Raw genomic sequence first — 17,045 nt, forward strand, 5'->3', positions numbered from 1 at the left:
TTAGAAAGAATTGGTAAGACTCATCTTATGGGTCAAAGGTGTGGGATCTAACACAATTTTCCTTCTGTGAGCCATGCCAGTATTTATATTGTATCAGTAAAATTCCACTCATCCCCAAATCCTCATTTATAGTTATATTTGTTGAAAAAGGAGCATGTTCACAGTACTCACAGGGTTGGAGCATTCATTATATTCTGAAATGTAATGAATGGCATACATACCGATGAGATATCGTATTTTTTCTTCAATGGTTAATCTTATGATTGAATGAAGACTAAAGTAAATAGGGTAGTTATATCTTAAATATTTCCAGGAAAGCAGTGTGCCCATCTGGTCTCTTTTCTGGGTTGAAATCCTACTTTCAGGACCAGCAGACAGACTCATCTGACATTTGGCAGAACTCTCTAGCGATGAAGGCGTTTGCCTACTGACTCTTAATTAGGGTTATCAGATTCAGGTTGCTAACTCTGTAGGAAGTGAAAGGACATTCTAGATACTGTTCCAAACACTTGCTGTTTTATCCATTCTTTCATTCACTTACTCTCCCAAACATCCATTTTTCCATATTTCTACTATTCTTCCAGCAAATGTTACTGTGATACTTCCATGTTCCATACCTTGTACTAGGGACTGAAGAAATAACAAACGAGGAAGTGGAGCTTCCCTGGCCTTAAAAATTATAGCCTACCAGGGAGAGAATGATAAACCAACAACCAATAACTATGTAGTCACAGTTGAAATAAGCGCCTTAAGGAAGAAATATTGTAGACAATTGAGATGAATAGTGTAGGGACCTAAACAAGATGAGGAAGTCAAAGAAGATGGACTGCCTAAAAAAATAACATTAAAACTGGAACCCCAGTAATAAGAATTAAGCAGATGAAGAGTACTGCAGAGATCATTACTAGGAGAGGGAATGGAAGACTTGTTATGTGCAGCAGGTAGGGCTGGTGCACCCACCAGCAACATGTGACTTTGGACTGCATCAGCATGATATAGGACCCATAGGGCCACATCAGGCCACAATCAGACATTCGTTGTTTTTTTTTTTTTTTTTCTTTTTGCTGTGCTGGGAATCTAACTGAGGGCCTCACACATGCTAAGCAAGAACCCTATCACTGAGCTATACCCTAGCCCCAAAGGGCAGTTACCTCCCTGTTGGGAAATCAAACCCCAGCTCTTTCCAGGGAGCTAGATGTTCAATCAACATATATAATTTTTCTTTTGTTTTTAACATGAGTCACATATGCATCTTAGCTAAGGTAAGGAAATTCATAAATCCATCTGTGACCAACTTTCCCTGGGTCTTCACTAGTGTTTTATAGATATGCTTTGGTCAATCATGTTGGGAAAACAGCCTTTATACTCTTTAAGAAACTCTTTATACTCTTTAAAAATATTTATTTTTTCATATACAATGTTCATAAGAGCATTCCTTAGGCTGACACCCCATAACCAATTTCCTAAATACAAGTTGTTAGGGAAATAATTAAGTTTCCTGTTAGGCTATTACTAGAAAGTTTTCCATTATGAAGAGAAAAATCACCTGACTCAATACTTCCCATCAGTCCCCACACAGGAAAACTTGAGTGACCAGAAACTCTCTCAAGTGGAGATGACAAAACCTGTTGTCTCTATTGCTCTCAAAGAGTCCACACTCTAGAGAGGCTGCCCCTACCCCAGGGGGAAGATCCCTGCTTTATCCAAAGTGAACATTCAACTCTACCAGGACAGTGGGAAGCCGAGCTCAAGTTGACAGTTGCCCCTTTAAGGCATCCATAGCTTCAAGGTATTCCATTCTGAGAGGCCCCAGCAGGTTAAAGGGAAAAGCAGACAATAAGAATATGTCTCCTTTTTCTTTTGCCTTCGTAATATTTTAAGACTCTAATGCTAAAGGAAACATGCAAAAGGAAACAAGTGAAAGTGGGCAAGAAGAACTGAGAGAGGACTGAGATAAACCTGGTGGGCAGAGAGGCTGAGCAGAGCCCTACAGGAGGTTGCCCCTTGAGTCTGGAGAATGTGCTAGATGAGAAGTGACAGCGCATCTCTCCACTCTGATTCTACCTGGAGGGTCTTAAAGCTCAGACGCGTGTTTGTGTGCTCACATCTCCTCCTCTTGGCCAGTTACCATGTTTTGAACTGCTTGCCATGGTGAGATTTGTAGTTTTCAACTATCTAAGTCTCTTTTTATTGCTTCTTCTTTTGCTCTCCACCTCCCACAGAATATACCTCGCCAGCAAATAACCCGCTGCCTATGTGTTGTTTATGTGCAGAATGTGTGAGGAAGTGCCAGCAGGTCGCCCTCTGAAGGTGGAATTACTCATCTGCTTTCTGGAGTGGAGCTGCTAGTAACATCAACCTCTGTGCTGCATCTGCAGTTGCCCTGGCTGAGCCAACCCTGAACAGCCAGGGATGAGGAAGGAGCTCTCCTGCAGGCAGCACACACTCTATGAATCCCAGCCTGCCACCAGACCCGAAGAAGAAGTTCAGATTTCCTCACTAAAAATACCCTTGCCATATCAACATTCCATAACTTTGAAGAATGTGCTTTTCTCTTTCTCCTTTTTCAAAGCATGAGACTGCGTCTCATATCAATATTTTAGGAAAAGGGCAGAGGAAGAAAGAAGGCTTTTTGCTTTTGCTGAAAGGAAAAAAAAAATGTTACCCTTCCTAAAAATCTGAGGCCTCTTTCTTTAATCTGGTGAAATGTATTGCAGACCCCCAAGATTCATACAGCAGAACCTAGGAAAATGTTTTTACCCATGTTTATCTGGTCAAGTGTTCAGGCAGTAATTTTTTTAAAAAAAAATGTAATTTGCAATAGTAGCAACTCAAACTAATAAGTATGTTTTTGAACTTTTAAAAAACTAAACATGAAAGCATAGTTAATATCTGATTGCCCTCATGAGGGCTTCAAGGCCATATTTTGAATATTAAACCTTGTCAGGATGGCAAATGAATGAAATGGACTTGTAAAATCTGGGAAATTCAAAAGCAAAACCAGAGCTCCCTCCTAACTTACCTCATTAGTCTTCTCTATCGTAAAGGTCTTAAACTGCTGCAGGCATGTGCGGATTTGATGATTTTATGTGGAGCACGCTCTAAGAAAAAACACCCCAACAATGAGGTGACGCACCGATGATGCATGTGCGTATGACTCCTTGTGGTTCTTACTTTGAAAGACTGGAATTTTAGAAGGGAATCACAGAAATGCAAAAAAACCATTTGGTCTTTGTACGTGTATTAAGCATTTAATGCATTGACATTCAAGTAGGTCTTATGGGCTTATTTATAGTTTATAGAAGAGTTTTTAGACTAGCCTTTATAGTTTCCATGAGAAAACTTTAATCCACAAAAGCACAATGAGACCGACCCTACTTTTACCCACTTCCTTTGACAGGCCTGTGGCAGCACTTACTACATGAAGAAAAGGTAATATGAGCCCAAAGATTATAAACAAATGCTTTGAAAACAGAGCCAATAAAACTGGTGTGTGTTTGTGAGGCCCAAAATCTTTTATTTTATAACTCAGTCTGTAATAATAGCTACAGAGCTGCTTTTACCAAACTGACTATGAATAGGTGCTAAAAAGAACTGTTACTACTTTAGTCTTTTGATTGAGATACCAATTCCTGACATTTCATCTTGCTCTTTTGGAAAAACTCCTCAGTAGAGGCCACGTGCATGTCACAGTCCACTCACAGAATGCAGAGCTGGGTCTGAGCTTGAATAAGCTGGGTCACCCTGTGATGGCCCCTCCACATCATTGGGCAGCAACTCCCAGGCACCAGTCCTCTCCCTTACCTCTGCCAGTGCAAGTTGGGAAGAAGCACATGCTCAGACACCAAAATAAATGGCCTTCAGAACTTTGTGAAAAGTTCCAAGTAAAAAGTTTCACTAGTTCAGTTACTATTTTTACAGAGATTTATTTAAAAAAAAAAAAACTTTTCCTTAAATAAAAAGAATCACATACCAAAAAAATAAAAAAATAAAACAAAATTTTTTGCATATTATAAAGCATTCCTCACACCAGAACAAAACCAATTTCTAGTTATCCACATCTTGCAGAGCATCTGGCTACATATGAAAAGCCATCTAGATGATGAAAAGACAGTTTTTGATAGAGTTGTTTTTTTTTTAATCAACCTGCATTCAACCGCAACTTCTTAATAGCCAAGGGACCATGAATAAGTGATTTAACCTTTATGAGCTTCAAAGTCTCTTTATCTGTTAATTGACTATAACACTTTTTAGAGGTGGACTATTCAAGGATAAAATAGCACCTAATAATATACCTAAACTATAAGAAAGATGCAATAATTTGCACTACTGCTTAACACACATGATATCTATATTTAGAAACATGAAGGACTGTAATCTAAAATACATAATAGAGGTTTCCTCCCGGGCTTTCCTCTTTGGGCTTTGCCATATTTTCTCAGTTTTCTACAATGTATTTATACACACACACACACACACACACACACACACACACTGTATACACACACACAAATTTCCTATGTAATCAGAAAAAAATAGTTTCATAAAAATGTGGATATTTTCTACTATAAATAAATATCTGTGTCCTTTTATACCTGGAACTATATAGGCTATTGAAATATTGTGAAAAAAGTAAAGTACTTTTAACATCACCACAACATTCACCTAAACCTTGCCACTAATGAGAGCTCACACCAGTAGTTATAGAAAAAGCAAAGACACTTTCATTTCAAAAGAGCCTGTCTGATAAACGTTAGGGCTTTGAAAATACAGACCAGAAAAACCAGGGTCTTGATCATGTTATATCCTTGAAGTCTAATCAGAGCCGGGTATGCTGTAAGTGCTCAGTATTTGTTCAAATAATTAATAAGTGAATATAATATGAAAGTGATGGATAATCATAGTGGTTTTCAATATTTGTATTTTGTTTGTTAGCAAAATGATTTGGACAAGCAATGGTCAAATGAATATATTCAGAATGAGAAAAGAATGGTCAACAATTAAGAAGGTGGAGCACATTATATAATTATTACAATATACGGTTTTTATGAAATCAGAATATGTCCCTTGATTTTACAATTAAGAGAGTGTCACGTATGAAACATATTGAACCAATTTTCTTATAATTTTTGAATATAAATTCATCTCTTTACTGTGAAAGAGCATGAACATTTTTATTTCCCCAAAGCACTAGTTTTCTGAGAAAATAAAAGTACAACCTAATAAGCAATGACAGAGATGTCCCCACCCTCTTCTGTCCTCTTTATGTTGTTATTGAGACAAAGGATAAAACCTGGAGCAGAGCATGCACTCATCAGAGTCGTGCATACCCCAGGTGTGACAGCCCTACCTGAAGACCCTTCCCCATGAAGTTGAGGCTGAACCTTAGGGAATGAGTCCCCTAGCTCTAAGATCCAGCACAAGAACAAACCACAAGAATGCTGTTCCTTTAGCTTTATAGGTTTTGATTTTAACCCAGTTTTACCAGGGCAAGAATCAAAGAAATAATAAGTTAGAGGAAACAGAAGTGGCAAAATCTGAAGACAGTTCATTTCCAAATTAGAATCCCATGTTCAAAAATATGAGCTCCTGCAAAGATGGTGGCCACAACAAACTTGTTGAGCCAATTTCACTTTGGTTTGTGCTAATTCTTATAATTTTCAAAAAGTTCAAAGGATTTCTTGCTCTGATTTCTAAAAAGTTTGCCCCCCACCCCCATCCCTACTATGAAATACGACTACATTAACTAAGAAACAACATTTTTTAAAGTCTTCTACAATGCTGCTGCCGCCAATGTAGTTTCCATTGTACACAACTACTCTTCAATATTCAGGACAAGACTTCCAGGGTTTATTAGTGGTTTCATGTTCCAGCTGAGATAACTGAGGCACAGATCCATTAGGTAGCCTGATCATCTTCACAAGTACAGAACTGGAAGTCTAGGACAAGACAGACTGACGTTCTCCACAGGTGCAAGCATGCATTCATCTGTGTACCCATGTGCTTGTTCCCTGCTTTCTGGCCTAGACAGGCAAGGGCCACATCTGCAAATGAAATTATTAGATCAATATTTGTTGACTGATTCAATGACCAAAAGGTATTAATGATGATTTTCAAGGGTGGAGTGAAAAGCCACTATTTCTTTTGCACATGCACTCTGTTCTAAGAACAGGAGCTCCACATTCATCTGTTTGTATACTGAATATGCACTTAATATGTCTGAACAAAGTGCTGTGAGAAGAATAATTGGAAAATTGCTATAACACAATGCTCCCCTACCTCAACAGACATGGATGGCCAACGAGGTAAGAGGTAGACCACTAAGGTCTACCTGACACCTATTTAAGCAGACATGGTATGAGGAACTCACCAACATAGGGAAATAGCTGAGTTGTTTTAGAATATAGATGTAAACCAAAATTCTCACAAAGTCACACTTCTTTCCAAAAGCTTCAAAGCAAGTACCTCTTTTTTCTCATCCATTCTACATATACCATGAGCAAGGCTAGTCTATGAATAATGATGTAATAAGCATGTATCACTTAAATAGTAAATATAAAATCAATAAGCTCAGTGTATTTGAAGATTGACCATTGAATTCAGGAGTTCCCTGTATTTATTTAAAAAATTATAAAAAAGTTCTCACTCCTAAAGCACAAGAAATAAAATCAAGAATCAATAAATGCCATTGATTCAAACTGAAAAGCTTCTTCCCAGCAAAGGAAATAGTCAATAACATGAAGAAAGAGCCTACAGAATAAGAGAAAATCTTTACCACGAGCACATCACATACAGCACTAATCTCCAGGAAATTTAAAGAACTCAAAAAACTTAACACCGAAAAAAACCCAAATAACGCAATCAATAAATGGACTAAGGAAATGAGAAGACACTTAGAGAAGATATACAACTGATCAACAAGTATATGAAAAAATGTTCACCATCTTTAGCAACTAGAGAAATGTAAATCAAAACTATTCCAAAATTTCATCACACTCCACTCAGAATGGCAATTATCAAGAATTCAAGTAACAATAAGTGCTGGTAAGGATGTGGGGGAAAATATACACTGATTTATTGATGATGGGATTACAAAATGGTGCCACCACTTTGGAAAGCAGTATGAAGATTCCTTAGAAAACTTGGAATGGAACCACCATTTGGCCCAGATATCCCATTCCTCAGTCTATACCTATAGAAATTTTTAAAATCAGCATATTACACTGATGCAGCCACCTCAGTGTTTATAGCAGCTCAATTCACAATAGCTAAACTATGGAACCAACCTAGGTGCCCTTCAATAGATGAATAGATAAAGAAATGTGGTGTATATACACAATGGAATATTATTTGGCCTTAAGGAAGAATGAAAATATGGCATTTACAGGTAAATGGGTAGAGTTGGAGAATATTATGCTAAGTAAAGTAAGTCAATCCCCCACAAAACAAAGGCAGAATGCTTTCTCTGATAAGTGGATGCTGCTCCATAATGGTGGGTGTGGGGGAGGGGAGGGAGAATGGAGGAACTTTGGATTGGGCACAGGAGAGGGAAGGGAGGGGAGTGGGGGGAAGATGGTGGAATGGGATATACATTATTACCCTATGTATAGGTATGATTGCATAAATGGCATGACTCTACATCATGTAAAACCAGAGAAATGAAAAGTTATACTCCATTTGTGTAAAAAAATATTAATTTAAAAAAAAGATTTCTGTATCCTTCCATCTTTCTCACTCTCAAGGGAAAATGAGACTCTTCCACTGGGGAGCAGGGGCAGTATCTGGACATCTGGGCTGGGGCCGTATCTCAGAGGTAGACTGCTTGCCTAGCATGCGTGAGGCACTGGGTTTGATCCTCAGCACCACATAAGAAAAATAAAGGTACTGTGTCAATCTACAACTAAAAAATAAATGTTAAAAAAAAGATTTGGCATCTGAACTGAGCTAGAATCCTTTAGATAATTATGAATTGTTTTCATTCTTCTTAGAGAGGAGTCCTCATTAAAACATCACATTCAGAAGGTGGCAGATTACTGATTCCAACACAAGTAACTGATAATTGGATACTGCTTTGAATAGAGCCCCATTATTCTCTATGCTTCTTCTTGATAGGTTAACTTTGTATCAGAAAACTGAAGAATAAACTTAAAGCATTTGTTATATCAAAATCTACTAGTTCATGCTTAAGAGACCACATTTTACTTAATCCTTTATAGATTGAGCAGGATATTTTAAGCATGATGAGATTTGTAACTCCATAAATTTAATTTTTATTCAATGTCATAGTAGATTGTGAGAAAATTCAAACACTGTCTGAAATTTTCCATTGGATGATTGAGGTCATTAAGTTTTCTCTCAAAAGTACATAAACAAAGATAATGTATCTTTTCTGCTTCCTTTGAGTTCCTTCGAGTTGGAAGTGGCAGAAGCTTTCAACTCAAAATAAAGACATTGTAACCCACAGAATAAGGAGTATAAAAACCGATGGCTTCAGAGGTAGAACCACATGGGCTCTCGCTCCTTCTAAATCTTACCTCTCCCTTCTCTGGCCACTACTATTAACTTTAACCATCTAGATATAGGGGGTAAAATCATGCCTCCCAAATGATATGTCCAAGTCGTAACCTCCAGTAACTGTGAATGGGATGTTGTTTTAAAATTGGGCTTTGCAGCAGCAATTAAAGGTCTTGAGGTGATTGGATTTAGAGTGAATCCTGAATTGAACAGTGTCATTACAAAGAAAAAGGAGATGAAGAGCAGAGACACAGGGAAGGCAGCAATGCCATCCATAAGCCAAGGAATGTAAGGATTGCTAGTATCCACCAGAAACCAGGAGAGAGACAGGAATGAACCCTCCCTCAGAAACTCCAGAAGGAACTGACCCTGCTGATACTTTGAGCTTATGACTTATGCCTTCCTGAACTGTCAAAGAATAAGTTTCTGTTGTTTTTTAGCCACACAATTTGAGGTACTTTATTGCAACAGCCCTAGCATAGGACCTACTCTCTGGGGATGGACTGGCCTTCCTGAAGCACATGATCACAATGAAGAGAGGATGGACACAGGAACAAAGCTGGTAAGGCTGAAGGGAGGCAATGAAGGACGTCTTGTTTTTAACCCTCAACCATTCACGAAATTTGGTTTTAATTTTTTTTAAGTTTAAAGTGATACACAAAATTGTGTGTGTGTGTGTGTGTGTGTGTGTGTATGGGGTTCAGTGTGAGTTTCAAAATGCATACATTGTGTAATGTTCAATTAGGGTAAACTTATCTGACTCCTTCAAAAATTTATAATTTCTTTTTGGTGAAAATTCCCTAAATCCTATCTTCTTCCTTTAAATACAAACAGTAGCTTATCATTGTCTGTAGTCACCTTACTATTCAATAGTACACTAGAAGTTTTCCCTTTTATTCATCTATAACTTAGTTTTCTCTCCCCTAAAATCTACTTTTTAAAATAAACTTTTTATTTTAGAATCATGGAAAGATTTCAAAGATACTACAGAGTAGCCATATATCTAATACACAATTTTCCCTATTAGTAATATTTTATATTACATTTACATATAATGTTATACATTTACATGATGCATCTTGCAAACATGGTATCTTTGTTATAATTTACCAATTTCCAAGTATTATTATCAAAATTTAGTCAAAATTTTCTTAGTTGTTATCTAATGTCTCTTTTCTGTTCTATCAGTAATGTACATAAAACCAGTTAGAATTTCACCTTTAACAAAATTTCTTCATATAATGAGGAAGTATAATTATAAAGCTTGTGAAATTTGCGTATCCTTGCATTTTGGTTTAAAAGAAACATGAGCAGAACAGATTCATAAAGACAAAATGTGGGTTGATTGTAGCAGGGAAGAAATTTTGTTTAAGCATAGCTTAAAGGGCTGTGGATACAGCTCAGTTGGTAAAGTGCTTGCCTTATATGCACAAGGCCGTGGGTTCAATCCCCAGCAACACACACACACACACACACACACACACACACACACACACACAAGAATAGCTTAAAGATAAAAGCCATAATGACCCAGTAAACACTATGAAGCAATAATGGTCAGGGTTGGAATGGCAACATTTCTTAAAAAAAAAAAAATACTAATAACTCTTCCAAGATAATAATGCCAGGAATGTGATGTTAAGTATGTACTGCCTGTTCCTTAACAGGCAATTCTGACAATCATGTGTTCAACACTGTTCTCCTTTGCTGATCTCATCTTCTCACAGGACTTCAGTTGGAGGTGACCTCTGGGTGGAAGATTCAGATCTTTATCATCACTCCCTGTCTGCCACAATCTTCCACTCTTTACCTGGATGATTCCATTTGGGGTCAATGGTCAAACTAAATTCATCTTTTTCTCCCCAAGTTAAATAGTTGGGGAAATATTTATTTCAGTGCTAGAAATATTGAGCATTACTCTTCATCATTCCACTCTGCTTGTATGTACATATGATTACATAAACCTGATTACATACTAGTGTGCCAACTTATCTCTTAGATCAGCTGGATCCCGATTGCAGTTTTTCAAACATTTAGCTAAACTAGTCTCATCATGCCCACATCAATGCCAAGAGGGACCACTCAATCAGCATCCCCTCTCAGAGGGCTCCATTTCAGCGCAAGGCCCTTCAGAAATCTTCTACACTTTGGGAGTGGTTGCTTCCTGTAGTCACTACCTTCTGATATCTTAGAGGAAGTTTTCTCAATCTCAGCACTGCTGACACTTCAGGCTGGATGTTTCTTTATTATGGGGAATTGTCCTGTATATTTTAGGCGTTTAGCAGCAGACCTCTCCTTTACCCCTAAATACCAATAACACTTCCCCATCAAGCTGTGGCAACCAACAACATCTCATACATGGACATACGTTCCCTGGGGTAGCTCTCTTGATCGAGAGCCACTACCTTTGATTTTTACTTGTTATTGCTTTCATTACTGAGTTAACTTTATATCTACTTCCTACTTAACACTGCTTTGTATTAAGTCTCTCTGTTCAGATATCTGGTGTGGTTTCTGACTGGATCTCTCCAGGATTCAGGAGTAACACCTCCTACATTTGTCATTTTATGGTTGTCTCTCCACTTCAGTTTGCTCTGGGCTCCACAATCTTAATGTAGTCATCTCATAGACCACCTTCTTGTTCTCCATTTCTCCATTATTATAACCTATATTGATTGAGCCCAAACACATTCCTGATGCAATTTCTTTCTTTTCTTCTCTTCTCTCTCTTCTCTTCTCTCTCTCTCTCTCTCTCTCTCTCTCTCTCTCTCTCTCTCTCTGTATGTGTGTGCGTGTACCCCTGAACCCAGGGGTACTCAATCACTGAGCCACATCCCCAACCCTATTTTATATTTTGTTTAGAGACAGAATCTCACTGGGTTGCTTAGTGCCTCACCATTGCTGAGGCTAGTTTTGAACTCACAATCCTCCTGCCTCCGCCTCCAGAGAAGCTGGGATTGTAGGTGCACCATTGCACCCGGCCCCAGATATAATTGCATTCTACAAAAGAAAGCCTAGCCTCTTTATCTTGATCTTTAGAGAAATGCATGCATCAGTAAAGGTATCTACAGTTCCAAATATGCTAATTACTCACTGTGTGTCTTTGGGCAAATTGATTAACTTTTCTGAGCCTCAATTTTCTTCTCTGTAAGATAACCGCTTCTCTTGAGCTGTTGTAAGATTAGACATGATACAGTAATGAAAGAGGTAAAATTCAATAAATAGGTTATATTGCTCTTATTACAGCTTCCATGGTTATTAACATAAATAGTTAAGTACACAAAAAAAGGATTTAACAAATTTTATTTCTTTTGACAGAGTGCAATTCTTCTTTTCTAACATGCTAATGATCATTAGCTGGGCATATGGTCACCAAACTAAAGATAATATATCTTTATAACTAATAAAAAAATAAAGATAATATATCTTTGACATATAACTACATGTAACCATATGTTCATATTTTGACCAATTAGATGTGAGTTGAAATGATACTTCAATTTTGGGGTCATGCCTTAACATAAAAGAACATGTCTGATCTTTCTTTTTCTTTTTCCTGCTGACTATATGGTGACCAGAGCTGAACAGCCATCTTGAATTACCAGAAGGAAGCCCTGCATGGAGGGTGGCAGATTAACAAATTAGAACAAGCCCATGTCCTCAGCTTTGTGGAGCCACCACAGAAGCTAGGGACCATGTAGCCAGCCTCTCATGTAAGACAGAAATGAGTTGCTATTTAAGCCACTCTGTTTTGAATCTCTCCATTACATCAGAGAAAACTATATCTAAACTAATGCATTTCCTCTTATTAGATGTGTCTCCCATAATTTAGCCCCAACTATCCATTTGCTTACAAATCCACTGTGGATTTTGCTTTTGTGGATTTAAATAGTAAGTATAAAATATGTCATCCAGGAGTAAGACTGTTTTCTCCAGGACAGCTGTGAACAGATCCCCTTCCCCAACCCTGTGTATTAGGGCCTCTATTTTTTAATGACAAAGGGCTTCTCCAATATCTGTCCACTGACCCTTTTCTTTTCTTCTCTTTAAATCAGGGAAAATTTTTGTTTCAAAATTGTTGATTAAGACGGGATTATTAACATACATGAACTTACCAATGTCAATATCACACAGAAAATAAAGTCACCAGGTGAACATGACAAGTAGGAAAGGGCCACATAACTTTTCCCTAAAGGAAACAATCTAAGGTTAAACTTTTAAATAAATGAGATGACTCATGGAAGAAGATGACTACAACCTATGAGGGTAAAAGAGTTAAATTCACTGCAGAAAGCTATGACCTATCAGTATACGTGAGAATTTCTATGGAAGAGCAATGCTTTTGTATTTGGGCAATGAAATTCCCTCTGGGATCTACCCATTCATCTAATTTAATAAGCATTCATTGATCATGAATGGCATCTTTGTGGACAGACTTAAAGCATAATGCCAAGTTTTAGTCAAAACCATCTCTGCAGATTTTTTTCTTTCTTACTGAAACTGCCTAGAGTCAGAGAAAGAAGGCAAAACCACTTTCTTTGTGCTAACAATTCAGAGTTACACTTATTGGTGCCCCATTCACTAATGCCAAGTCCAACTTATGATTTAAGAAAAACTTGAATAATAGTAGAATAACCAATCCCTTCAGGAAACATGTAGTAAGAATAAATCTTACAATTCTCCAACTACATATACTCAGTTGCACCATAGTTCTTCTTTCTGGTAAGTAACCCATTTGGTGTGGAAAATATTAAACTCAGAGCAAATAAAGTTTCACAGTACCTCTGTGCTCTTCTAATAAACTGTCTGTGTTAGCTGAGGAGGCACCAGAGACCCACAGATGTGAATAGTACTTATCTGAGTTACCAAATTCCAGCAGAAGAGATTCTGCAGGAGAACCTGGGGTCCTGAACCTTGCTACAAGTCTCCTCTATCTACTCTCCACTGATTTATAGTCAAGATCAAGATTAAAATTTATAAAGAAAACCAAGTTAATTTCTTTCAAATTAGACAAGCTTCAGCAATTGAAAAAAATTTCTAATATTTCATAAGTCCAGAAAAGCCACACTTGCAAAAGAAAGAGCTTTAATTTGGGTGGGAGTCAATGAATCTACACTGTTGGCATGGGTCTGCTCATAAGTTTCTGATGAGTTAGATAAATCTAGATAATGTAAAATTAAGGGATTGAATAACACTTTCAAAAGCCTCTACGAGTGGCTAGTTCTATGATTCTAGAACTGAAAGAGCAAGCGCTGATCAGTTTGAACTCAAGTTTATCATAGTTGCTGTCTTCTAAGTTTTCTAATATTTAAGCTACTTGGTAGTAAGACTCTAAAGGAGGTGGTAAAGATATAAAAAGTCAATCAAATCAAATGCATGAATTATTAATATTGCCATCTATCTAAAACTCCCTGTTCAAAACACAGGACAAGAGCCCTGAAGCCCAATTCTAATCTTCTAGCTCAGAAATCATTCTTAAGAAAAACAACCAACAATTATCCACCTCATCTATTCATTGCTTCATAGAGACACTGCCATCATCCCTGCCTATGTCTTTGTTGATGTCTCAATAGCCTCTGCATTTCTATTAACTGAAGTCATAAGTTTTCCTTTGGGGCTCAAGTTGAGCTATTTCACACAGCATCTATTTAGTCCTGGTCCTTTTCTGACCATCTGTTTGGTCCTTAGCCACTTGGCACTTGATCTTGGTGAATACCTACTGCCCAAACTAGATCAAAGTCTATTCTCAACAGGAAATATGACTTAGGCCTATTTTTATATCTAGTGCAATAGCCTACACATAGCAGGTGCTCAATAAATATTTGTTGTTGATCATGATGATAACAATGGTTCCCATGGGTAACAGGGGGGAAATTATAGAAAATTACTGGGTAGGACGACATGCATCCATAAGGAGGAACATAACATGACTGTTGAAACTGACTAGAAATTCAATAAGGGAAACTAATATGAGTCAGGGTGAAGAGAATGGATGATTACTGGGTTACTCTGAGTTGGTGCCAGTAAAATTGTTCAGTATCTCTAAAGACAGTCTTTCCTTTTCCATTATCTAATGTATGATTTAAGAGAATATACTAAAATCTGGAATTACTATATTTTATTAGACAAAATAATTTATTATCAATGGGCTGAAAATACCTGGTTACTTGTGGATTGGCCTTAAATAATTTTTTAATCAGCAGCTGGCAAACTTTGACAATAACTTTTTCATGTATTTATAAAAGTAATATTCAGTATTCTAACCTTTGTTGCCGCCCAAACCTTTCTTCTAGAAGTCAGGGGAACATGCTTCTTCATAAGTACAGACTCTATCTAGTGTGGGTAAACAGAAGCCACCCAGCTTGTTTGCTTGCTCTAAGAAGGGAAAGGGATATATTATCAAGTTACCTCAGAAAGTCTCTCTAAATACCCCCAAAATCTGAACACACAAAATTTTAAGGAACTCAATCCCTTTCTCGGGGCAATAATTTCCCAACTAACAAAGTGAAGAAGCTTCCAGGTACTTGCAGGATTCTGGCCCAATAGTTAGTTCCTAACCCTAGCTAATCAATCAATCACACTGGAAGCTCTGAAAACACACAGATCCATATATCAGGAATCCAGATATTCTAGCTCTTAGAGGACATATGAATATGTACTATTTTATGCATCCCAGGTAATACTGATAAGTGACAGATTTGGAAAAAAAGATTAGTGTGCATCACACTGTTTAAGATTCTCTGGTTTTTTTGATCATTTGTTTGGGTGAGTGAGTGGCTTCTTTTCCCCTTAATTTTTGCAATGCAAAAGGAATCCTCATGTAATTATCCAGCTATCAATGTTGGCTTCTACTACTCCTTAGGGCAGAACATTCACACAGGTTCCCATGTGAATATTTTCCTGCTGGCAGATTTCTAAAGTGAAAGACCCATTAACCATCACACACTGAAAGGACGTCACTTCACAATTTAATCCTTCTGTATTACATATTAGTCATGAGCTGCAAGATTTCCAAGGATATCTTATTTGCATCCATTTGACTATTGGAAGACACTATAACTCAAGGCTTTCATAAATTTAATCTCTACAAAATATAACTTTACATTATAACTGGTTTCCAGAAAGAAACATAAGCCAAATAAAAGCTGTAACAGTGAATCATTCTGGCTATAAGAGCTTTCTTAGATAAAACTGATATAAACCTGATTATACAGAGGCAGTAAAGAGTGGTAAGGAAGAGGGGACCTTGATATCAAGCTCACCTGGTTTCAGATCCCATGTATTAGTGATAGATGATCTTCAATAAGTGACTTGACTTCCAACCCCTCATGTCTTCATCTAGAAAATAGATCATTTTAACCGATCTCAGAAAGCTCTTGTGAAGATTTAGCAAGATAGTACCTAATAAGTTGCTGGCATATAATGAACAGTTAACTAAATATTATTTTTGTCTCCTCTAAGGTGGAAATTCATGATTTCACTAAGGTCAACCAAAATTAGAGTTCTAATTTTTTTTATCATTTGCTAGGTTAATCAATTATTCCTCAATTGAGATCCAAAGACTTTTTAATGTGAATCTTAACTATTAATGTGCTTTATAGGTTTGGTATTGGGGATGAATTGAAACCAGGGGCTCTTTACCACTCAGCTACATCTCCAGTCCCTTTTTTATTTATTTATTTATTTATTTTTTTTTTTGAGACAAGTTCTCACTAAGTCACTAAGTCTCTAATTTTCTGAGCCTGGCTTCAAACTTTCAGTCCTCCTGACTTAGGCCCCAAGTGGCTGGGATTACAGGCATGTGCTACTATACTCTATTTCTGTGCTTTATAATTTGTATACCATTTAAGCTTCATGATTTAATTTGTTCAGTACCTCCCATGTTTATGGAGAAGACAATTTCAGTTTCTTACTCTTTGCAAGAATTCTTTTTCATTAATTATAATTCACAAAAAGCTTTAAAAGTAAGCATTCTGGCATTTCATGAATAATTGGACAAAGACATCACTCAACTGATTTTCAACAATATGTAATCAACATTTAGAGTACTCTGATACAAAAAAAGTTCAATATGATTATAAGACATTCAAGCTGATATAGATGTAGAGAAATTCTTCAAAGTTTCAAACATTTCCAAAATCTGATTTATGGATGGCAAAGAGAGAATGTACTTTCATGCTGAAGTGATATATGTTGTTTTTTGCTATTTGGGATTTTTTAAAATTCAACATCAGCCACTTTTGAAAATCAGTTATTCTTAATCTGTATACACAAAATATTTATAAATTTTTAAAATTATAATTTCACAACAATTGGTAGAATGCCAATAATAGGTAGACTATCAGTTTATTTGGATATAATCATGAATTACATGCATTCCACAATAAATTCCAATTAATTTTCGCTCCAGACTTCTGAATTTAGGAATATCATTTATTTTATGATTCAGTCCTCCATCAACACATGTAATTGGATTATTGCAAAAACAAATAATTTCATCATGTTTGAATATTTAACCAAAATTTATTATA

General features: G+C 36.8%; 1 protein-coding gene across 1 annotated transcript in view; it reads right to left on the minus strand.

Annotated features, from left to right (window-relative positions):
* LOC308639959 (uncharacterized protein) overlaps positions 1–17,045 on the minus strand; it is a 459,919-nt gene that overhangs the window by 320,528 nt on the left and 122,346 nt on the right. Inside the window, exons 3-4 of the mRNA XM_081278364.1 lie at positions 15,777–15,852; positions 11,609–11,684 (exon numbers count right to left, since the gene is read on the minus strand). Of these exons, the coding sequence (XP_081134490.1) occupies positions 11,609–11,684; positions 15,777–15,793 (93 nt within the window). The 5' untranslated portion in view covers positions 15,794–15,852. The remainder of the gene's footprint in view (positions 1–11,608; positions 11,685–15,776; positions 15,853–17,045) is intronic.

Source organism: Spermophilus citellus (genome assembly GCF_964194105.1).
Source record: "Spermophilus citellus genome assembly, chromosome: 2".
Lineage (NCBI taxonomy): Eukaryota > Metazoa > Chordata > Mammalia > Rodentia > Sciuridae > Spermophilus > Spermophilus citellus.